The sequence below is a fragment of the Hordeum vulgare genome, chromosome 1H (assembly GCF_904849725.1).
Source record: "Hordeum vulgare subsp. vulgare chromosome 1H, MorexV3_pseudomolecules_assembly, whole genome shotgun sequence".
Classification (NCBI taxonomy): Eukaryota; Viridiplantae; Streptophyta; class Magnoliopsida; order Poales; family Poaceae; genus Hordeum; species Hordeum vulgare.
The window spans coordinates 374,227,000-374,250,933 of record NC_058518.1 but is presented as its reverse complement, the minus strand read 5'-3'; the positions used below and the strand labels follow the sequence as shown (position 1 = coordinate 374,250,933).

General features: G+C 46.8%; 2 protein-coding genes across 2 annotated transcripts; one reads left to right on the top strand and one right to left on the bottom strand.

The window, feature by feature from the left end:
• The first annotated feature begins 16,029 nt into the window (after positions 1-16,029).
• LOC123438336 (putative lipid-binding protein AIR1) lies at positions 16,030-17,074 on the top strand. The gene has a single exon (XM_045115770.1). The coding sequence runs from the start codon at positions 16,377-16,379 to the stop codon at positions 16,815-16,817; it is 441 nt and encodes a 146-aa protein (XP_044971705.1). The 5' UTR covers positions 16,030-16,376; the 3' UTR covers positions 16,818-17,074.
• Positions 17,075-17,298: 224 nt separating this feature from the next.
• Positions 17,299-23,717, bottom strand: LOC123438352 (NADH dehydrogenase [ubiquinone] 1 beta subcomplex subunit 8, mitochondrial). The gene is made up of 4 exons (XM_045115771.1): positions 23,453-23,717; positions 23,268-23,354; positions 23,046-23,141; positions 17,299-17,645 (listed from the first exon to the last, which is right to left on the bottom strand). Exons 1-4 carry the CDS (start codon positions 23,588-23,590, stop codon positions 17,589-17,591), a joined length of 378 nt encoding a protein of 125 aa, XP_044971706.1. The 5' UTR covers positions 23,591-23,717; the 3' UTR covers positions 17,299-17,588.
• Between the last annotated feature and the right edge of the window lie 217 nt (positions 23,718-23,934).

Below are 23,934 nucleotides of genomic sequence, written 5' to 3'. Positions count from 1 at the left end.
AGGGCATCACGTATGAAGAGAAAGAACACGATGAGAGCACTGAGGAGAGAGGATGGATCTATGTGCAAAGTTGATGAAGAGATGCGAGAACTTGTGGCCTCTTTTTATGAGAAACTATTCACGTCGGAAGGATCGCGAGGGGCCAATGCACTGCTTCAAAATATTGATTAGCTGGTTTCTGAAGCAATGAACATGAGGTTAATGGCGCCAATAGCAGATGAGGAAATTGAGGCTGCCCTATTTCAAATGGGGCCAACTAAGGCCCCAGGGCCTGATGGTTTACCGGCCATGTTCTATCAACGACACTGGTCGTTGGTGAGGGAAGATGTGTGCCGAGCTGTACGAGATTTTTTAAGTGGGGCAGCGACTCCGGACTCCTTTAATGCTACTGTGATTGTCATGATCCCCAAAGTAAACTCTCCGGATTTGTTGTCCCAATTCAGGCCGATTAGCCTATGCAATGTGCTATACAAGATAGCTACCGAGGTACTGGCTAATAGACTCAAACGCATCCTTCCTGTTTTGATCTCTCAGGAGCAAAGCACCTTCATCCCAGGGCATCTTATTACGGACAACGTACTGGTAGCTTATGAATGTGTGCATGTGATAAGAACCAGAAAGAGGAAGAAATGTCTATGTGCGGTAAAACTTGACATGATGAAGGCCTATGATAGGGTCGAGTGGACCTTTCTTGAGCACATGCTTCTTCAATTTGAGTTTGCTAGTGAGTGGATTGTGATGGTTATGAGATGTGTTAAATCTGCGAGCTTCTCTGTCAAACTGAATGGTGGTCTATCCAGGAGCTTCCTACCCTCTCGGGGGCTAAGGCAAGGGGACCCTTTGTCACCATACTTGTTTTTGTTTTGCGTGGAGGGTTTCTCAGCTTTGCTAAAGAAAGCTCGGGAGGAGGATAAAATCAAGGGTGTGTCTTTTGGGAGCACTGGGCCCCATATCACACATTTGTTGTTTGCCGATGATAGCATAGTATTCCTAGAGGGATCCACTGAGAATATAGAGGCACTAAGGGAGATACTAACTAAGTATGAAGAGCCATCCTGACAGCGAGTTAACTTGCAGAAATCGTCGATCTTTTTCGGGAGGGGATGCCAGGATGAGACAAAGGTCCAATTAAAACAAGTATTAGGAGTTCAATTGGAGGCTCTTAATGAGCGTTACTAAGGGCTTTGATACGTCTCCGTCGTATCTACTTTTCCGAACTCTTTTGCCCTTGTTTTGGACTCTAATTTGCATGATTTGAATGGAACTAACTCAGACTGACGCTGTTTTCAGCAGAATTGCCATGGTGTTGTTTTTGTGCAGAAATAAAAGTTCTCGAAATGTCCTGAAAATTTATGGAGAATTTTTTCGGAATAAATGAAAAATACTTGCGCAAAGATCCACCGGAGGAGGTGTGCGAGTGGGCCACAAGCCCCTGGGCTGCGGCCACCCCCCCCCCCCCCCCCAGGGCGTGCCGTGAGGGCTTGTGGGGCCCACGTGGCACCACCGCCTCCAAACTCAACTCTATATATTCCATTTCGCCCGGAAAAAATCAGAGAGAAGGATTCATCGCGTTTTATGATACGGAGGCGCCGCCACCCCCTGTTCTTCATCTGGAGGGCAGATCTGGAGTCCGTTCTGGGCTCCGGGGAGGGGAAATCGTCGCCATCGTCATCATCAAGCTTCCTCCATCGCCAATTCCATGATGCTCTTCATCGTTCGTGAGTAATCTCATCGCAGGCTTGCTGGACAGTGATGAGTTGGATGAGATCTATCATGTAATCGAGTTAGATTTGACGGGGATTGATCCCTAGTATCCACTATGTTCTGAGATTGATGTTGCTACTACTTTGCCATGCTTAATGCTTGTCACTAGGGCCCGAGTGCCATGATCTCAGATCTGAACCTATTATGTTGTCGCCAATATATGTGTGTTTTAGATCCTATCTTACAAGTTGTAGTCACCTACTATGTGTTATGACCCGGCAACCCCGGAGTGACAATAGTCGGAACCACTCGTGGAGATGACCATAGTACGAGGAGTTCATGTATTCACCAAGTGTTAATGCGTTGGTCCGGTTCTTTATTAAAAGGAGAACCTTAATATCCCGTAGTTTCCATTAGGACCCCGCTGCCACGGGAGGGATGGACAATAGATGTCATGCAAGTACTTTTCCCTAAGCACGTATGACTACATACGGAATACATGCCTACATTAGATTGACGAACGGGAGCTAGTTACTTATCTCTCCGTGTGTATAGCTGTTACATGATGAATCACATCCGGCATACTCATCCATCACCGATCCACTACCTACGAGTCTTTTACTACTGGTCCTTGCTATGTTACTTTGTCGTTACTACTGCTGCTACTACTGCTGTCACTACTGATGTTCCTTGCTACTGCTGTCACTACTAATGTTACTTGCTACTTTGCTGTTACCTGTTGCAAGACTTTTTTGGAGCAGTTGTCGGGGAAGAATAGTCCCCCGTCAACGTGTTATTTACTGGCGCCATTGACACAACAGTTAGGAATAGTCTGCCGTCAACAGATCTTTTTCTGGCACCGTTGCTATCATACCACTTTGCTACTGATACTTTGCTTGCAGACACTAATCTTTCAGGTGTGGTTGAAATTGACAAACTCAGCTGCTAATACTTGAGAATATTCTTTCGCTTCCCCTTGTGTCGAATCAATAAATTTGGGTTGAATACTCTACCCTCAAAAACTGTTGCGATCCCCTACACTTGTGGGTTATCAAGACTATTTTCTGGCGCCGTTGCCGGGGATGCACAGCTATATTCTCTGAGTCACTTGGGATTTACGTCTGCTGGTCACTATGAGGAATCCGAAAGATCCAAGAACTAAAGTCTTGCCTTCCACTACGAGGACAGGTAAGGAACTGCCATCTAGCTCTACACTTGATTCACCTTCAGTTATGAGTAAGTTTGCGACATCACCTCCTGCTAGAAATCTTGATATGTCGCCTGTGCTTGATGATGCTACTTCTGCTGCTCATGATGCTTATGATGATGCTATGCTTGATACTATGCTTGAGGATGCGATGCTTGATACTATGCCTGATGATGCTATGATTGATACTATGCCTGATGATGCTATGCTTGATACTATGCCTGATGATGCTATGCTTGATACTATGCCTGATGATGATATGCCTGATACTGCTTTGTCACTAGGTGCATTCCTTGATGCACAAATTGCTAGAGTTGCTCCTAGATGTGATGATACTTTTGAAACTGCTGATACTATTGAAGTAGAACCTGCTATTTTGCCTGCTAGAACTAGCTCTCCTAGACCTGATATGCCTCATACGCGTTATGTTATGGAGGGAGAGATAGCTGCGGATTTTCTTGCGTGTAAGGATAGCTATGATGTTGAGAAATTACTACGCAAGTGGAAAGAAAAATCTATGAACGCTAGACTGAAATACGACCCGAAGTTTGCCACTTCTCCTATCTTTGTGACCGATAAGGATTATGAATTCTCTGTCGACCCTGAGTTAATCACTCTAGTCGAATCTGATCCTTTTCACGGTTATGAGTCTGAAACGGTTGTAGCCCATCTTACCAAACTGCACGATATAGCCACCCTATTCACTAGTGAGGAAAAGATCCGCCATTACTATATCCTCAAGTTGTTTCCTTTCTCGCTAAAGGATGATGCTAAGACCTGGTTCACTTCTCTTGCTCCTGGTTGTGTGCGTAGCCCCCAGGATATGGTCTACTACTTCTCTGAAAAATTATTTCCCTGCCCATAAGAAACAAGCTGCCTTGCAGGAAATATACAACTTTGCTCAAGTTGAAGAAGAGAGTCTCCCACAAGCTTGGGGAGGCTCATCCAGCTACCGAATGCTTTGCCTGATCACCCTCTTGAGAAGAATAAAATACTTGATATCTTCTATAATGGACTTACTGATGCTTCCAAAGACCACCTAGATAGTTGTGCCGGTAGTGTTTTTAGGGAACGAACCGTAGAACAAGCTGAGATCCTATTGAATAACATCTTGTGCATTGAGAATGCTTGGACTATTCCCGAACCACCTCCTAAGCCAACTCCGAAGAAAAGAGGTATTCTATTCCTCAGTCCTGAAGATATGCAAGAAGCCAAGAAATCTATGCAAGAGAAAGGCATTAAATCTGAAGATGTCAAAAATCTACCACCTATCGAAGAGATCCATGGTCTTGATAACCCGATACAGGTAGTAGAAGTAAATTCTCTGCGTAGGTTTGATGAGAGTGATATTCCTTTTGATAAACCTGCTAGCCTATGCATGGATGAATTTGATAACTTTGTTGTCAAACAACAGAGTTCCAATGATTATGTTAGCAGACAATTGGAACAGAATGCTTGTATGCTTAGTCATTTAAGTGCTTGTGTAGACAGAAATGTCAATGATCTTAAGCTTCCGAGTAAACATGCCTCTATGGTTACTACTCAGGTAGAACAAGTACTTAAAGCTCAGAATGACTTGCTCAATGAATTGGATGACAATTCCGTCAGAGTCGTCACTAGAGGCGGTAGAATGAACCAGGAACCTTTGTATCTTGAGGGTCATCCGAAGAGAATTGAACAAGATTCTCAAGGAGTTAGCACTGATGCACCTAGTCATCCTAGAAAGAAGAAGAAAGATGATAGGAACTTGCACGCTAACAACCCTCTTGTTGCTACACCTGAGAGTCCAAACGATGTCTCTGTCTCTGATGCTGAAACACAATCTGGTGATGAACATGAGCCTAATGATAATATCAATAGTGATGTTCATGATGATGCTCAACCCAGCAATGAAAAGGATGTGGAGATTGAACCTAGTGTTGATCTTGATAACCCACAACCTAAGAATAAGAGGTACGATAAGAATGGCTTTGCTGCTAGGAAGCATGGTAAAGAAAGGGAACCATGGGTTCAGAAACCCATGCCCTTTCCTCCCAAACCATCCAAGAAAAAAGATGATGAGGATTTTGAGCGCTTCATTGAAATGATTAGACCTGTCTTTCTGCAAATGGGTTTGACGGATATGCTCAAAATGTCTCTGTATGCTAAGTACATGAAAGATATTATGACTAATAAGAGGAGGATACCTGAGGTTGAGATTTCCACAATGCTCGCTAATTATACCTTCAAGGGTGGAACTCCTAAGAAACTAGGTGATCCCGGTGTGCCCACTATACCTTGCTCCATTAAAGGCAACTACGTTAGAACTGCTTTATGCGACCTTGGAGCCGGTGTTAGTGTTATGCCTCTCTCTCTTTATCGTAGACTTGAATTGGATAAGTTGACACCCACTAAAATCTCTGTGCAAATGGCCGACAAATCAACTGCTTTCCCTATCGGCATTTGCGAGGATGTGCCTGTTGTGGTTGCTAACGTCACTATCTTAACAGACTTTGTTATCTTGGATATTCCCGAGGACGATGCCATGGCTGTCATCCTCAGAAGACCCTTTTTAAACACTGCAGGGGCTGTTATAGATTGCAACAAAGGCAATGTCACTTTCCATGTCAACGGTAATGAGCATACGGTGCACTTTCCGAAGAAACAATATCGAGTACGTTGCATCAATGCTATCGAAAAAACTTCATCGATTCTTATTGGGAGCTTTGAATGCCCTATTCCTCGTGTCAAGATGAAGTATGATTTGCTTGTTGGGGAAATTCGCATCCCCATTGAGGTAACCTAGTGACTATTCGAAAATCCTCCGTTATCTTTTGCGATTCGAAAAGGTTTGTCGAGGAGACTTGATCAACCTCATTGACGGATTTTCTTTCGATGACCATGAGATGGATGAATCGAGGAGTCACAAATCTCTGTTCCAAGCTTTCACCTTCGGTTGCTTAGAAGAAAAATGATAGATTTAGTTTAATTTTCCCTGTTTTCTGCTTTTAGCGTCCCGTCGAAAAGTACCCCGAAAATAGAAGTTCTCAGAACGTCCTGAAAATCAAGTATGGTTTTTTCTGGATTTTTTGAAAAATACTGAGACAAAGAGCTTGTCTGGGGGCTGTACCAGTGGGCCACAAGCCCTAACGGTGCGGGCACCCCCTGGCCGCGCCACCCAGGCTTGTGGGGCCTACAGGCACCCCCTCCACTCATTCTTGCTCTCATCTGGTTCTCCTACCTCCAGAAAAATCGTTTCGCAACTCAAACCCGTGTTCTTGCTCCTCTTGCTCAGATTTTCGATCTCTTTGCTCAAATCACCATTCTCCGAACTATTTTGGGAAAATTACTCCTTGGTAAGTGACTCCTGCATTAGTCCAATTAGTTTTTGCTCTAGTGCCTTATACTCCGAGTATTTTTGCTGCCTTGGTGACCATGTTCTTGAGCTTTGCATGCTAATTTTAGCTGATCCCAAGTAGTTTTGATGCGTAATATGACATCTAGGCACTTGTGGGAGTAGTTGCTACTAGTTTAGTTGAGCCTTGTTCACTTTTCCTTTGGGTCACTGAAAAATTCAGAAAAGGAAGATGTTCAGGAGAAACTTTCATGGTGGTTCCTCAAGCAAGAGAGGTCCCCGTCTTGCGATTCGGGAGCCTGATACTTACCAACCAAGGGACGCGCAGGTACAACCATGTGAATGACCTTCTGATGAATTTATGATTGAGGCAGGTTTCAAAGATGAGTTTGATGCATTTTTTCATAACGTCGGACTCGAATAATTCATCTTCGATAAATGTGAACAGTATGTTGCTCTCACTGCCTCTTTTGTTCGTAGATTCAAATTTTCAGCTCGCCGTGAGACATCGGTACTGTTTGATCTCTATGATAAATCGTATACCATGGATTTAGAGGATTTCAATAGAATTTGCAAAATACCTATTTGGGGTAGCCTCAATGATCCTCCTAAATCTTCGGTTAGAGATTTTTGCGCTGGTATTACAGTTGGAGAAACTAGAGACATTACGCAAGCTACCATGGGGAGTATTCATTTTCCTGCCTTGCATTACTTTGCCCTCTTCATAGGCAGATGCATTAATGGCAAGATTGAGCATTGTCACCTGTGCGCATCCGACCTTAGTATCCTTAAGAGCGCAGTGACGGGTGACAAAAGCTTCAACATGGGAGCTATAATAGCAAGGAGGCTGAATAAGAATGCTAATGAAGGGGATTTTTTTGGTGGGATCTATGCCACTCGCATAGCAAATTTTCTTGGAGTACCCATCCGCGAAGGAGATCCCCCGCTCCATACAACTTTCCTTGACCGCGTCGCTTTGACATGCTACCAGCTCCTTGAGAGGGATGATGAATCCCTCCTATACCGTTTGATATTTAACCGGCAGCGTGTTTTCCATATTACCCTTCCTGCTCCTGCCTTCTTTGACTTTTAGGTAAAACGGAGATATTACATAATGAGAGGAGAGGCAGAGGAGTATGAGAGGGAGTCAAAGGTTGCTCGTCTCCGTGAGGCAGCTATTCAGGCAGTGGCTGCAGCGCTCGTGTATAACCCCCATTATGATTTTGGGTTTCGACAGGACCATCCTTGGGAGTAGACCAACTTAGGACAAAAGCCTAAGCTTGGGGGAGTACGTGTTCTCACCGACTTTGCATTCTTGCTTATGCTTTCACTTTGTTAGCCGGTGTTCACACTTTGCCACTGTATCATCCATGCTAGTTTATTTTATTTTTCTCGTTTTCTTTTCGTGTGTCTGTCTAGTTTGAGAAAACCCAAAAAGATTTTCTTTTTCTTCTTTTGCTTGTTGGGAGCTTTCCCGTGTAAATAGTTTTCTTTTTCTTTGGGTCAAGGTAGAAGACCATGGTTACAATGTGAAAAGGACGTGGATGTCGCCTAGAGGGGGGGGGTGAATAGGCGCTTTAAAATAGTTAAGGTTTAGGCTTGAACAAATGCGGAATAAAACTAACGTTTAATATGTCAAGCACAAAACCTACAAACAACTAGGCTCACCTATGTGCACCAACAACTTATGCTAAGCAAGATAAACAACTAAGTGATAGCAAGATATATTACAATAAACAATATGTATATCACAAAGTAAAGTGCATAAGTAAAGGGTTCGGGTAAGAGATAACCGAGGCACGGGGAGACGATGATGTATCCCGAAGTTCACACCCTTGCGGATGCTAATCTCCGTTAGAGCGGTGTGGAGGCACAATGCTCCCCAAGATGCCACTAAGGCCACCGTAATCTCCTCACGCCCTCGCACAATGCAAGATGCCGTGATTCCACTAAGGGACCCTTGAGGGCGGTCACCGAACCCGTACAAATGGCAACCCTTGGGGGCGGTCACCGAACCCGTACAAATGGCAACCCTTGGGGGCGGTCACCGAACCCGTACACGTGGCAACCCTTGGGGGCGGTTACCGGTACCCGTACAAATTGCTCGGGGCAATCTCCACAACCTTATTGGAGACCCCGACGCTTCCCGGAGCTTCACACCACAATGATTGAGCTCCGAGACACCACCAAGCTTCTGGGACGCCAAAGCATCCACGAAGAACAATATCAAGGGTACTAAGTACCAAAGGTAGTAAGCTTCTCAACTTCTCACTTCCACGTATCACCGTGGAGAACTCAAACCGATGCAACTAATGCAATGGCAAGAACACACGAAGTGGTCAAGTCCCTCACACTCAAATCCCTCCACAACAACAAAAGCTATGGAGAAATATGAGAGGAAGAACAAGGAGCTCACAAAGAACTCCAAGATCAAGATCCAAGGGGTTCCCCTCACATAGAGGAGAAAGTGATTGGTGGAGATGTGGATCTAGATCTCCTCTCTCTTTTCCCTCAAGAACAAGCAAGAATCATTGGAGGGATAGAGAGTAATCAAGCTCTAAGAATGTCAACAATGGAGATAGAACAAGAGCTCGACGGATGGATAAGGCAAGGGGGAAGAAGACCCCCTTTATATAGTGGGGGGAAGAATCAGACCGTTACCCCCACTCTCTGCCCGAGCTCCAGCGGTACTACCGCTGGCTGCAGCGGTACTACCGCTCGCACCCCAGCGGTACTACCGCTGTCACTCCAGCGGTACTACCGCCAGCTAGCGGTACTACCGCTGGCACTGCAGCGGTACTACCGCTGGCCCCAGCGGTACTACCGCTGGGCCCCTGATAGTGCAAAGGCACTACCACCGCCAAGAAAGTCTTCGCAAAAAGGTCCGTCCATGAACAACCGCTAGGCAGGCGGTACTAAGCTCCTGGAGCGGTACTACCGCTGACCAGGGGCGGTACTACCGCGAGCCAGCGGTACTACCGCTAGGGCCAGCGGTACTACCGCCAACTCTAGCGGTACTACCGCTAGGTCGCACGGTACTACCGCTAGGTCCAGCGGTACTACCGCTCGCCACTGAAACAGCCATAACTTTCGCATACGAGCTCCGAATCGAGCAAACCCAAGCTTGTTGGATTCAGGACGACAAGGGCTATCCAAACAGCGACTGGAAATCTTAAGACCATGCGGTTATGAATGTGCCAAAGATATAGAGATGTGAGATCTCTATGAATGAAGAACCGGCAAAAACTCCAACATCGAAAACATCATAGTAGATGCATATGGACTCCGTTTTCGATGAACTCGAGCTTGTCATGAAGATGACCATAAGCTCTAAAACTCACAAAGAGAAACACCAACTAAGAACCAATAAGTATGATGCAAGGATGCAAATGGTTTGAGCTCTCAACGAACTATACGATCAAGCTACTCACTTGAGAGCCCCCCTTGATAGAACAACAATCTATCCTAACCAGAAAACCTATCAAGGGCAAACCTATACCTTGCACCTCATCCTCTTGAACTAGATGATGATGATCTTGGCTTCCTCAAGATGGACCACCTTTCTTGATTGTGTTGGCTTGATGAACACTAGTTGATTGCTCCCCCATACTCACTATGGGTGAGCCACTCTTCAGCATATCTTCACAAGTCCATTGCCACCATAGTGGACGGCAAGCTTCAAGCATGCTATCTTCGTGCTGATCCACTTGAACTTGCACGTCGCAATCTTGATGACGATCACAACTTGACGTCATACTCCATGGGTTGTATGAGATCTTCCCTTTGACGCAAGCTCATGGAAACACACCTAACCCCCACATAGAACTCTCACGAAGACCATGGGTTAGTACACAAACACGTAATGGACAATGCTTACCATACCATGGGATCACTTGATCCCTCTCGGTACATCTTGTACGCTTTGTGTGTTGATCATCTTGGTTTACTCTTTGTCTGAGATCTTGATCAACCATTGATGATGATCACAACTTGACGTCATACTCCATGGGTTGTATGAGATCTTCCTTTTGACGCAAGCCCATGTAAACACACCTAACCCCCACATAGAACTCTCACGAAGATCATGGGTTAGTACACAAACACGTAATGGACAATGCTTACCATACCATGGGATCACTTGATCCCTCTCGGTACATCTTGTACGCTTTGTGTGTTGATCATCTTGATTTACTCTTTGTATGAGATCTTGATCAACCATGTCTCTCTATGACCATTCTTTGGATAATACCTTGGATACCATCTTGGTCATCATATAAACTCCTTGAACCCAACAGATGGACTTCAAGAAGTGCCTATGGACAAATCCATACCATGGGATCACTTGATCCCTCTCGGTACATCTTGTAGGCTTTGTGTGTTGATCATCTTGATTTACTCTTTGTCTGAGATCTTGATCAACCATGCGTCTCTATGACCATTCTTTGGATAATACCTTGAATACCATCTTGGTCATCATATAAACTCCTTGAACCCAACAGATGGACTTCAAGAAGTGCCTATGGACAAATCCTATAAATGTAACTTAAGGCAACCATTAGTCCATAGGAATTGTCATCAAGTACCAAAACCACATATGGAGATATATGCTCAATATATGCTCCAACACAATGTTTAGTGGCTCTTGCATGCATACCTGTTTAGCTTTCAAAGAGCCATATTACTTTATCTTCTCCTTTGTGTTTGCCTGCAGATTCCAGCTTTAGTCCAATGCACGACCACGCTTATTATTGTTCACATCATTCGGTCATGCAAGTGAAAGGCAATAATGACGATATATGATGAAGTGACTGAGCCTGGAAAAGCTGATATGAGCTCGATCTATTTTGTTTTTGTAAATATGACTAGCTCATCATGCCTGATTCAGCTTTGTTGTGAGAGAAACATGTTTGCAATGACAACTTAGAGATCATAGTTGATTATGCCATGCTTACTTAGCTAGGAGCTTATAATGGTTTGACTTGGATGCCCACATGAATGTTGAGATGACTATGATGTAGTATGATAGGATAGTATCCTCCTTTGAATGTTTCAAGTGGCTTGACTTGGCGCATGTTTATGCATGTAGTTGAAACAAAATCAACATAGCCTCTATGATATTCATGTTCATGCTGATTTATGTCCTACTCATGCTTGCACTCAATGTTGGTTAATCTCAATGCATTTTGATGACTGTTGTCGCTCTCTAGTTGGCCGCTTCCCAGTCTTTTGCTAGCCTTCACTTGTACTAAGCGGGAATACTGCTTGTGCATCCACTTCCATAAACCCAAAGTTGTTCCATATGAGTCCACCATACCTACCTATATGTGGTATCTACCTGCCGTTCCAAGTAAATTTGCATGTGCCATTCTCTAAACCTTCAAGAAATAATCTGTTTTGCATGCCCGAACCGCTCATGTGGTGACAGGGGACTATTGGTATCTTCCATGTTAGGCGTGTTATCCTCGATATGTGTTTATTCACTATCATTCACGAGAAAGGGGCCGGTAATTGGAATTCCCAGTTCCATGCTCAAATCGAAAAGATAATTGCAAACAAAACTCCCCCAGGATTGATGTTGGTATGGACGGTACCCGAGGATTCAGCTAGCCGTGGAGTGTGATTGATTGGTGGTGGGGGAGTCAAAACTTTACTTTTCTGTTTGGGAACCGCCTATAGCATGTGTAGTGTGGAAGATGTTGAGAACTCTTAGTCATTGCGTTGACAATGAAAGCATGCCACCCAAAATTATTATCTCTGTTTTCAAAGCTTGAGCTCTGACACCTCTGCAAATCAATGCTTCCCTCTGCGAAGGGCCTGTCTATTTATGTCCCTCTTGAGTCATCCTCCTCTTACAAAAGCACCAATTAGAGAGCCCCTGTGTCATTTTTATGCTTTGCTTTCAACTGTGTTGAGTATGACTGTGACTGGATCTTCTTTGCCATGAATTACAATGTTTAGTCACCCCTTGGTCTTTGAAGGTGCTCTGCATTTATATTTTGCGGTCTGAGAAAGAGCTAGCGAGATACCATCTGTTCGTACTGCTTCATGTTGTTTTGATTGAAGTGTTGACATTTGAGGCTTATTATTATTTGCTCGCTAGTTGATTATGCCATTGATATGAGTTTACCGTGAGACCTAGATGTCATTTGCTTGTGTGGTTTGCTTGTGATCTTGTTGAAACTCTGGATATGAGTTAAACATAGTTGCAACAACAAGATCAAACAGAGTTCGTCAAAGTTTTTCTTTCGTCTCTTTCAGTTTGTCAACTGAATTGCTTGAGGACAAGCAAGGCTTTAAGCTTGGGCGAGTTGATACGTCTCCGTCGTATCTACTTTTCCGAACTCTTTTGCCCTTGTTTAGGACTCTAATTTGCATGATTTGAATGGAACTAACCCGGACTGACGTTGTTTTCAGCAGAATTGCCATGGTGTTGTTTTTGTGCAGAAATAAAAGTTCTTGGAATGTCCTAAAAATTTACGGAGAATTTTTCTGGAATAAATGAACAATACCTGCGCAAAGATCCACCGGAGGAGGTGTGCCAGTGGGCCACAAGCCCCTGGGCCGCGGCCACCCCCCCCCAGGCCGCGTCGTGAGGGCTTGTGGGGCCCATGTGGCGCCACCGCCTCCAAACTCAGCTCTATATATTTCGTTTCGCCCAGAAAAAAATTAGAGAGTAGGATTCATCGCGTTTTACGATACGGAGGCGCCGCCACCCCTGTTCTTCATCTGGAGGGCAGATCTGGAGTCCGTTTTGGGCTCCGGAGAGGGGAAATCATCGCCATCGTCATCATCAACCTTCCTCCATCGCCAATTCCATGATGCTCTTCATCGTTCGTGAGTAATCTCATCGTAGGCTTGCTTGACGGTGATGAGTTGGATGAGATCTATAATGTAATCGAGTTAGTTTTGACGGGGATTGATCCCTAGTATCCACTATGTTCTGAGATTGATGTTGCTACTACTTTGCCATGCTTAATGCTTGTCACTAGGGCCCGAGTGCCATGATTTCAGATCTGAACCTATTATGTTGTCGCCAATATATGTGTGTTTTAGATCCTATCTTGCAAGTTGTAGTCACCTACTATGTGTTATGACCCGGCAACCCCGGAGTGACAATAGCCGGAACCACTCCCGGAGATGACCATAGTATGAGGAGTTCATGTATTCACCAAGTGTTAATGCGTTGGTTCGGTTCTTTATTAAAAGGAGAACCTTAATATCCCGTAGTTTCCATTAGGACCCCGCTGCCACGGGAGGGATGGACAATAGATGTCATGCAAGTTCTTTTTCCTAAGCACGTATGACTACATACGGAATACATGCCTACATTAGATTGACGAACGGGAGCTAGTTACTTATCTCTCCGTGTTATAGTTGTTACATGATGAATCACATCCGTCATACTCATCCATCACCGATCCACTGCCTACGAGTCTTTTACTACTGGTCCTTGCTACGTTACTTTGGCGTTACTACTGCTGCTGCTACTGTTGTCACTACTGCTGTTCCTTGCTACTGCTATCGCTACTGCTGTTACTTGCTACTTTGCTGTTACCTGTTGCAAGACTTTTCTGGAGCAGTTATTGGGGAAGAATAGTCCCCCGTCAACGTGCTATTTACTGGCACCATTGATACAACAGTTAGAAATAGTCTACCGTCAACAGATCTTTTTCTGGCACCGTTGCTATCATACCACTTTGCTACTGATACTTTGCTTGCAGACACTAATCTTTCAGGTGTGCTTGAAATTGGCAAACTCAGCTGCTAATACTTGAGAATATTCTTTCGCTTCCCCTTGTGTCGAATCAATAAATTTGGGTTGAATACTCTACCCTCGAAAACTGTTGCGATCCCCTACACTTGTGGGTTATCAGGCTTTCAACACTGGTTGGAAAGTCGAAAGAGGGAACATTCAAGTATGTTACGGAAAGCTCCAAAGGTAAAGTGACTGGCTGGAAAGGACAGGGGCTGTCCAAAGCTGCGAGGGAGGTTCTCATCAAATCTGGCCTTCAGGCCACACCGACTTTCACCATGAGTTGTTTTCACCTAACCAAGAAGATATGCCGGAACCTGACTTCTATTTCTTCAAAAATTCTGGTGGGGAGCAATGAACGGTGAGAGGAAAGTGCACTGGATTTCGTGGGACAAAATCTGTACACCTAAGAGAGATGGAGGGCTTGGTTTTCGAGATCCGGAGGCATTCAATCAAGCTCTCTTGGCGAAGCAAGCCTGGTGTGTTCTGCAAGCTCCATCCTCTCTGGTGGCAAGAGTGCTCAAAGCTCGGTATTTTCCTGATCACTCGATACTGTCAGCCACTTGTCCTTCAAATGCATCACATACCTTTCGGAGCATTATGTATGGGAGAGACTTATTAAGGGAGGGTTTGATTTGGAGAGTGGGAGATGGATCTAATATCCGCATTCATCATGACAATTGGATACCACGGAAAGGGAGTATGAAGCCATTGGAACAAGAATTTATACAGGGTATCACTAGAGTTGGCGACTTACTTACCAGTTCGGAAATGTGTTGGGACACACACAAGGTGGATGCCATGTTCTCGGAATCGGACGCGGCCGATATTAAGCAAATTCCTGTTGGTGGCCCGAATATGCAGGATTACCAGGCTTAGAATTACACGAAGAATGGGGTGTTCAACGTGAGAACAGCTTACCATCTCAGGGTGTCCTTGACACGAGCGAGATCTGGACAGCCAGAGGGCTCGAGCTCGGTGGATAAACACAAGGGTTACCTTGCGTTGTGGGACACTAATGTTCCAGGCAAAGCTAAAATTCATATGTGGAGAATGATTAGAAATGGCCTTGCGGTGGGTGCAGAACTTCATCGGCGTCGAATTAAGCCCGGAGTTTTTTGTGTTGCGTGCGGTAGAGAGGAATCTATACTTCATAGGTTTTGGACGTGCCAACATTCAGCCCAATTCTGGCAGATGTTGCGCTCGAAAAAAGGAGTCTCGGTGGCAGCCCCACCGATCTAAATTGACTCCCAGGGCGCCTTATCTCACTGGCTGCTGGGATGGTTTGCCGGTGCCGCTGACGACGAGAAGGAAGCAATGGTGCAGGCTACATACGGGCTTTGGCTGGCCAGGAACAAAGCAAGGGAGGGAAAGAGGATTGCTACACCACATGCGATATTGGAATCTGTTACTGCTATGTTACAGGAGTGGAGGAACACACATGAGAGGCCTGAGGGTCTGCCAAAAAATATGCATATTCAGAGATGGGAACTGCCGGAGGAGGATTAAGGTCAATTCAGATGGCTACTAAGGGTGGCGGTGGAGCAGTGCTGCGTGACCACAATGGAGCTTTCCTTGCTGGTGCTAGCCATTTCTTCGGCGATGTCCGGGACGCGGAAGCGGCCGAGATCCTAGCGTGCCGGCGGGCGGTGCAGTTAGCAAGACAGAGAGGGGTAGCCAAGATACACCTTGAACTAGATAATCAAGGTTTGGTTATGATGCTGAAGGACCAACAGACGAACTTGGCTGCTGTGGGGCCTTGGATTCAGGAAATCAAATCGTTGTTGTCGTCCTTTGAAGCTTGTAGAGTGGACTGGGTACGGCGATCAGCTAATGGTGACGCGCATAAGTTTGCGAAAGTTGAAGTAGGAGATGAGCTTTGTAAGGTGTGGTTGGGGGTAACCGGACTTTGTATTGGCTGTAATTTCTGATGACATTCCTAGCTTTGATAGCTAGTTAATAAAAGGACAACAAGTTTCAAAAAGAAAAAAGGTACTCCAACTATAATTATTATGGTAGAGATGAAATACATTAAAAAAGAACAGAGAAATAATCAATAACTCGATCGAAAGTTACCACACGGCAGGCAGCGCCTGAATTAATGCGTCACCGACAAGAAGAGACCCAATCAATTAACATTCCCTACAAGCTATAAAAGTAGTACTAGTACTACCCAAGATACAGTACAGATTGCACGTTGCTCCAGTAAGTGCCGCCGCGATAAAGCCGATCGGACACCTGACTAAAGTAAATTTGCAACTTTCCCACCGATGGCTCCCCTACAAGTACAACCACATGCACGGCAGCTACGTACTCGTTCTCTCGTCGATCTCTCCAAACTTTGTCATATACTCATATACACCACTTCGTACTAGGCCATGACGGCGACGGGCAAGACCAGCAGCACGGTGGTTGCACTGTCCACCCTGGTTCTAGCGGCGAGCCTCCTCCTCCTCGCCGTCTCGTCGGAGGCGGCCTGCCCCAGCAAGAGCAAGCCAACTCCGAGCGCACCGACGGCGACGGGCGGAGGTAAGTGCCCGGTGGACGCGCTGAAGCTGGGTGTGTGCGCGGACGTGCTGGGCCTAGGCGACGGCCTGACGAACCTGATGTCCGGCTCGTGGTCGACGACGTCGTCGGGGAAGAAGCCGTGCTGCGAGCTCGTCGGCGGCCTGGCCGACCTGGACGCCGCCGTCTGCCTCTGCACCGCCATCAAGGCCAACGTGCTGGGCGTCGTCGACGTCGGCCTGCCCCTCCAGCTCGGCCTCCTCGTCAACCACTGCGACAGGAAGCTCCCGGATGGCTTCCAGTGCCCTAGCTGATCAACCAGCCAAGTCCGTGCGTACGCACGCACGAATGGAACGTCGATAATTTGCTTGTTCTAGCAGTGGTAGTAGCTGAGTGCGAATTTTAATTAAGTTTCTTTGCTTTATAGGAGTACAATAATGTATGGCCCGTTAATGTTGTTACAAGTCTAGCTGTTGGTGTCATGTGCTACGCTATGTATGTGGACGACGTCCAGTTCCTACTGGCTGTACACTTCCGGTGATATTTCAATGTTTGATCGGTCTCTGCTAAATGTCGTCTGATTGAAATGATTATGCCCTATGGACACCGTGCTTTCCAAACGAATTAGAATGGGGGTATGGACGTTGCTGACCAAGTAGACAATATTACATGCAGTTCTACTCCCTCCTTCCCTGTAACTAAATTTGAGACACTTATTTGTGACGGGGGAATACGTACCATAGTTTTGCCATTGTCTGAGTTAAATGCAGAAATCCACCACACTGAACATTATGATTATGAAAACAGAATATGATTGAAAGTAGCTTGAAAAGAAGTCCAAAGAGTTCCATCGTCAATTGATCTGAAATCAACAGGATGCCCAATTGTTTATTACATGGATCATTGCATAGATATGGAATGACTGGGATCGATTATCTCGATTCGGACCACAAGACCAATGTTTGTAACATGGCAAACAACAACAAACACCATCATAAACAGCAAGATTTCCCTGTTTTCTCCAATGGAAGGAGGCGTGCTGAGTTCAGTTCCTCGCAACACTTGAAAAGGTGGGGGGAAATATTTTATGATCTGTCACCAAGTTCCACTCTCAAATTGTCGTACGGGTAGACTTTTGGTGTCTGCAAGAGAAAGCATGATGAGTTTAGTTAGCTTGTTCAGCAAAATAAACAGGCATCCTTCTTTACCAATTTAAAACAAATTTAGATAGTTTTCAGGTCTGCATTCACAAATCATAGGCACCGTTCATTACCCACGTGTCAGTTTGTCACCATATTAGCTTTTGGCTGAAAATGGCATGCCATTGTACATTTGTACTGACTGGCCCCCAGGCCCTTTTTTGGCGCCGGCGCCGGCGCAAAAAAATGCGCCCAGTCGCGCTCCCATGACCTCGTTTTTCGCCGGTTTGGGCCGAAATTGTCGCCGGCGGACCCAGGCCAAACACAACGCGTCGGGGGGCGCCGGGGAAAAGAAATTTGTCGCGAAAACAACGCGCGCCAAATCCCTCCCGCCTGGATCTGTCGAGTCAGCTAGACTGGGCGTCGCCAAGAACGTCCGTCCTCCTCATCGCCTTGGCTCCCGCGCCAGTTAAATGCGCCGGATTCCAAGGTCTGGCGGCGCAATGATGGCATGCCGCTGCACGCCCCGCCCTTTTCCGCCACACGTGCACACCGCTCCCGCCCCTTCCCCGCTATAAAATCGGCGCGTCGCCGCCGCTCGCCGCACACTCACTCCACCATCCTCTTCTCCCATCTCTCCTATCCACCGTCAGTTTTCTTTCCGAAACCATGGCGGAGCGATTCCCCGGCAACGGAGCGGCCGGCAACGGCTTCGGCAGCCGGTCGCTACACGAATGGGAGGCGCGAGTCCTTTACGAGGCCAACTACCCGACGCCGCCAGACAGGCACGTGCCGGGCGCCTAGAGGCTGAGCGTCGGAGGAGTTCCCGTGCCCCCTTCCACCATCCGTCGCGGAACGTCGTGACGAGATCGCTCGCATCCGGGCCTCTTTGCACGCGCGGCACGAAGAAAGATACGCCGCCGACAACCTCCCTCTATGGACGACGTACTTCCATCGCCGCCACGCCGACCAGCTCGCCTCCACCAACGGGTTTCCGACGCGAGAGGGGCGTCACAACTCCAACGGCCGCCGTCAGTGGTGGGGCGCACCCTGTCCTCGAGCACATCGAGGGCGGCAACAAGACGCCGTTGGAGCACCCGGCGCCGTCGCTCTCGCGCCGGAGCAGCAGCTGGTGGCTGCCGAGGCGAATGGCGGGGTCCTCCTCCGGCACGATGCCGCCGCTCGCCACCGTGAAGGCCGAGCCCCAGGAGACGTTAGAGCACCGTCACAACTGTGGCGGCAACCTCACCATAAACCTAAATTTCGTCCGAAATCGCCTAAATTTGTACAAATTTTAATGAAATCGCCTAAATTTCGTCGAATTTGGTCCGATTCCGATTTGAAAAAGGCGTTTGGGAACCTGAGCGCCCCCAAGCGGCGGCGGGGGCGGGGTGCCCTAAGAGTTATAACAGATACCATTTACAAGGGAGAGCAAAGTCAAGTTGGCATCTGTAGTTACTATAAGATTAAGTTTAAACAGATGGTTAATTTTAGGGCCTTTTACGTTTGCAGGATTCCAAAAAAGTAGGATTGGGATGATATGACATATTAAGGAATTTCTTCTAGGACAAAGGGCATAAGCTTAACAGATAGCTTTACTGACTGCTGTAACCTTCAGGAGAGTACCAAACTTTTTGTTTCCACACGTGTATAGCACATAAGGTAACAATCATAGATGAAAAATCCTCCAAGACTTTGAAGGATATAACAGATTGCTTAATATCATGAGTATCCCATGATGCTAATACTAACACCTTCTGACGTGGGTATGAACTTTGCATACCAAGGAGGCATTATAGCTCAGAGATTGAAAGGTTTGACACATGGCTATCCAATTGTTTGAGCCAATAGAGTAACATACAGCAATGATAATAAACTTCACAGTTATCAGAATAAATGGATCATCTAGACTCAGCAACCACCAGTATATATCCAGTAACAGATTCCAGACATCAAATTTTGGGGAAATGCAAGGTTGTGTCAGGCCAAAATCAGAATAAGGAACTCAACAGAAATATCTAAGAAAGACCCAGCTTTGGCTGGCGTTTCACATCATTAGCACAAAGAGGGCGACAAACAGTTTGATCAAGTGATCAGTGGGTCGGAAGAAAGAATTTGGGGGGGGGGGGGGGGTGTTACAAGCCAGCTAGGAGAGCTCTAAGCTGGCCGGTGCATTCTAGGGTAATATCTCACGGTACGTCCCCGAAAGGGTGCTCGATGCAGCTGGCTCCTGCAATCCTCCATTGTTCCATGTCTCGACGGCAGGCTTGAATGATGTTGTGCGCGCTTGCCGTCTTCTCCTTGAATGTGCAAGCGCACTGTTCCAGCCAAATTTGCCAGGCAATGAGCGCGATCATGGTTTTGATGCCCTTTCTGACACTTGTAGGTGCCTTTTGGATTATTATCTGGACGCGCTCGGCCGTCGTCCTGCCCCTGCTCTCCACGCCATGCACGAGAGCCTGACAGCCGATCCATGAGGCCGCCTTGTTCCAGACCTGGATGGCGATCGGGCACTCCCAGATCAGGTGCACCAAGGTTTCCAGGTTCCTCACACACAGCATACAAAAGTAGTTGCTCTCCCATCCCCGTCTTTACAGCCTGTCATTGCACCATAGCCTATCCAAATGCAGCATCCAGAGGAACATTTTGATTTTCCCTAGCGCCCAGATCTTCCAGATAGCTGCCCTGAAGCTTGTTGCCGGCTGGTCTCTGAAATGGGCATTGTAGGCGGACTGTGCAGAATACTGTCCCAGGGCGCATATAGTCCAGCGGATCTCGTCCTGCACACCCACGTCGAGCACGATGGCAGCATCTCTGATCTCCCTTGCTAGTTGCACCACTTGAGGCAGGATGGAATTGTAGTCGCTGTGGAGTAGGTCCATTATCCATCTGTCACCCTGGAGCGCCTCGCGCACCGATCTGTTCTTTCTAATTGAGCATGCGAAAACTGCGGGATAGGCCAGACGAAGTTGTCGGCCTCCTAGCCATGAACAGCCCTAGAAGGACGTTGTTTTCCCGTTTCCGATGGTGACTGCCGTTGCAGCCGCGAACCTGGCCCGGTCCGCGTCATCACAGGGTGTGCCCGTGCCAACCCACGGCCGGATCGGCTGCCTCCAGGAAAGCCACAGCCATCGGAGCCACAGAACCGATGCAAACTTTGACAGGTCGTGGATGTCGAGCCCTCCGCAGCGCTCCGGCGCGGTGACCATCTTCCATGCTACTTTGCATTTTCCTCCGGTGGCCTCCTCATCTTGCGCCCACAAGAACCGCCGTCTCGCCTTATCGATGTTATTGAAGAACTTATTGGGCGCACGCAGAACCGTGAGGGCAAAGGTTGGCATGGCGGAGAGCACACAGCGCACCAGCACCGGCCTCCCCACTAGAGGCAGCAGCCTCCCCTTCCATCCTACCAGTCGTGCTCTAATCCTATCTATGATGAACTGAAGATGGACTAGTCTAATCCTACCTAAGGTGATCAACACAAATATCTAAGGCCTGACATACATATAAGGTTTAAGGGTGTACCAAAATACTAACTGCTCTAAGACTTAAAACAATTTCTAGGCTCAATTAACCGTCTGATGAAGAATCTGAGGTCTACTTAACCCCCTATACCAGGATTAGTGATGACATGGCAGGGTTTGCACCACAAAACGAGAAAGCAGAGGTTATTGATGATGTGACTTTCTACCATGCACAAGACACTCTTTGTAACTTCCTTGCATCCAGAATTGGCACAGCTACCTTTGATCAGCCAAAGCACGTGCATGCTAACCATAGCTTATAAGGTGTCCCACCTTGGACGCTTAGGTGGCAAGGCGCCCTGGCAACGCCTTGCAATTATGCCCGCGTTAGGCGCTTGCGCATTAGGGCGGTTGGTACTCGCCTTAGATCGCCTTACCACCTTATAAACAATGATGCTAACAGGTAAGATGTATTTACAGCTCACCGTAGTGAATTTGAATATCTAGCTTCAGCGCTAGCTAACCAGCCACCAGCAGACGGCTACTAGGCGTTTCTGCAGTGCTGCTCTGCCACGGTGATCTGACAGAACAAGCACTGGTTCATGACAACATACTGGGTTTTTTTTTCCAGAAGGTCAACAAGGGTATCATATAGGAGCTCCTGGAAATGATGTGGCGTGAAAATATGCGTCGCTTCCATCTGCTGTTCAAGGCCAAGGACACGACCAACCTGCTTGATGGATCCTATCACTAGGACACCCCGACTGGCACGTCTCTAAGGTAGCTAGCACTTGGATGTCCCGTGGTATCTCTAGCAACCACTGGAATCTTAATTCCTACCCCTCTTCCTCCACCATGTCACTGCACTCTGTCTCCTTGAAATATTCCCGTTTAAATCAACTGAATGGAGGAAAGGAGCTGTGGCTGGTGATGGTGTGCCATGTGACTACATGTCAAACCAAGATTATAAAACACCTGCCTGGGAAGCACTGACTTTAGTTTAGGGGGCTAAGTGGATCTCAAATTAATCAGGGAGTTGAATGACCCCAAAAATTGGTTAAGGGGGTACATGAGCACAGCCAATAGTTTGAGAGTGTAATGCGGACTTTTTCCTAAAGTGAGGTCCTCCATGGGAAGTTTAAGCAATCAGTGCCAGTTGAAGACTTGAAGGCAGTAAAACAACTTGCTAAGCAATGAGGTGGCAAATATCTGAATTTATTATCAGAGAGTTAGATGATTAATTGCAGTTCATCTGAAAAGAAAAGAATACCACAAGCCCACAACGAACGCCCCCGTAGATGCATCAGAAATCAAGGAAGCTCTATATTTTGATTGTTGCAAGGAACAGTGGAGACCATATTTTGCACCAACTCAGGTCCATTAACTCTGTTCTAATTCAATTAATCAATTTCGACTTGCAGTCTTTAATTTTCTCAGTATATAAACTGCTAACAAGAAACAATTTAGATCATGCAAGATAGCTAGAACACAAATCACAACCAATAATCCACAAAGAAAATATGGTGATGATCATACACTATAATAATACTTCCATCTACAAGCCTAGATGCAACAGCAACAACAAAACGCCAAAATGTACTGTATTTGCAGTTAACTCTATTGACGGGGTTTGCACTGCCTTTCAGGTCTAGTTTAGGTAAATTGTGCAAAATTACTTCAATTCATAACAATTGCAACTCTAGCCTAAAATTAACGATTGGAATGTTCTCACAATGACCCAAAGTTCATACTACCATCTTAGCAACAATATTTTTGCACAGTGGCATACGGCAAGTCTGCCTTGAATCTTTTTTCTTTTTGCAGGAATTTTTCCTTTAAATCATAGCGCAAACAAACACTACAAGGATGATCTCTAATAAACAAACAATGGGAATTGTATAATCACAAGGCAGTAGAAGTAGTGGCACTGGAAACTCACATATGGCATCTTGGAGGCCTTGTCATTCACAACAGCGGCCAGGCCGAGAGCGGCGAAGAAGCTCAGACCTCCACACAGCCACGCCAAAGCCTCGTACTGTCCAACCAAAACACACCAGAATCAAACCAATACAGACGCATGTGATCCGGTGCAACGCACCAAATTGCAGTGGGTGCGGTCTTCTGTATTGCAGCAGTAGGGGGGGGGGGGGGGTCAACAGACCTTGCCGATGTGCGGCGCGAGGCGGTCGACGCAGGGCTCAGGGAAGGGTGTGCCATTGTCCCACACCAGCTCGTCGTTCACAGGCAGCTGCGACGCAAAAATCACCAATCCGAAATGGAACCGATTAGAGATGGAGATCACACAAACACATAGAGGGCGGGGGAGGCGGGGGTCTCCTAGCTTACGGGCTTGTCGGGGACGATGTGCCTGCCGGCGGGGAGGCCCATGCCGGCGCGGTTGCGGAGAGCGGAGGCCGCGGCCCGTGCGGCTGCGCCGTGGCCGCCCATGATGCGGGATCCCATCGCAGTCAGCCTCCCGGCCATATCCACCGATTTCTCTCTCACACACTCACTCAATCTCAGATCTGCGCCTGCGGGTGTGCTCGTCGTCGGCGGCGGCGGAGACACAAGCAACTCGGCGAGCGTGGGCTTGGTTTGGGTGTCGGGTTGTGGTCCAGACAAATGAGTTGTGTTCGGCTTAATGGGCTGTTTACGTGTTTTTTATTGAGGGTAATGGGCTGTCTATGTGTTGAACTGGTATTTTGGGCTTAATCCGCTTGTCATGAGCTGTGTTAAACTGGTATTTTGGGCTTAATGAGAACAAATGAGTTGGGTACTACTTTGTCGGAAGGTTCTAAAAAGAAACTTCGGAAGTACAATATGTTAAC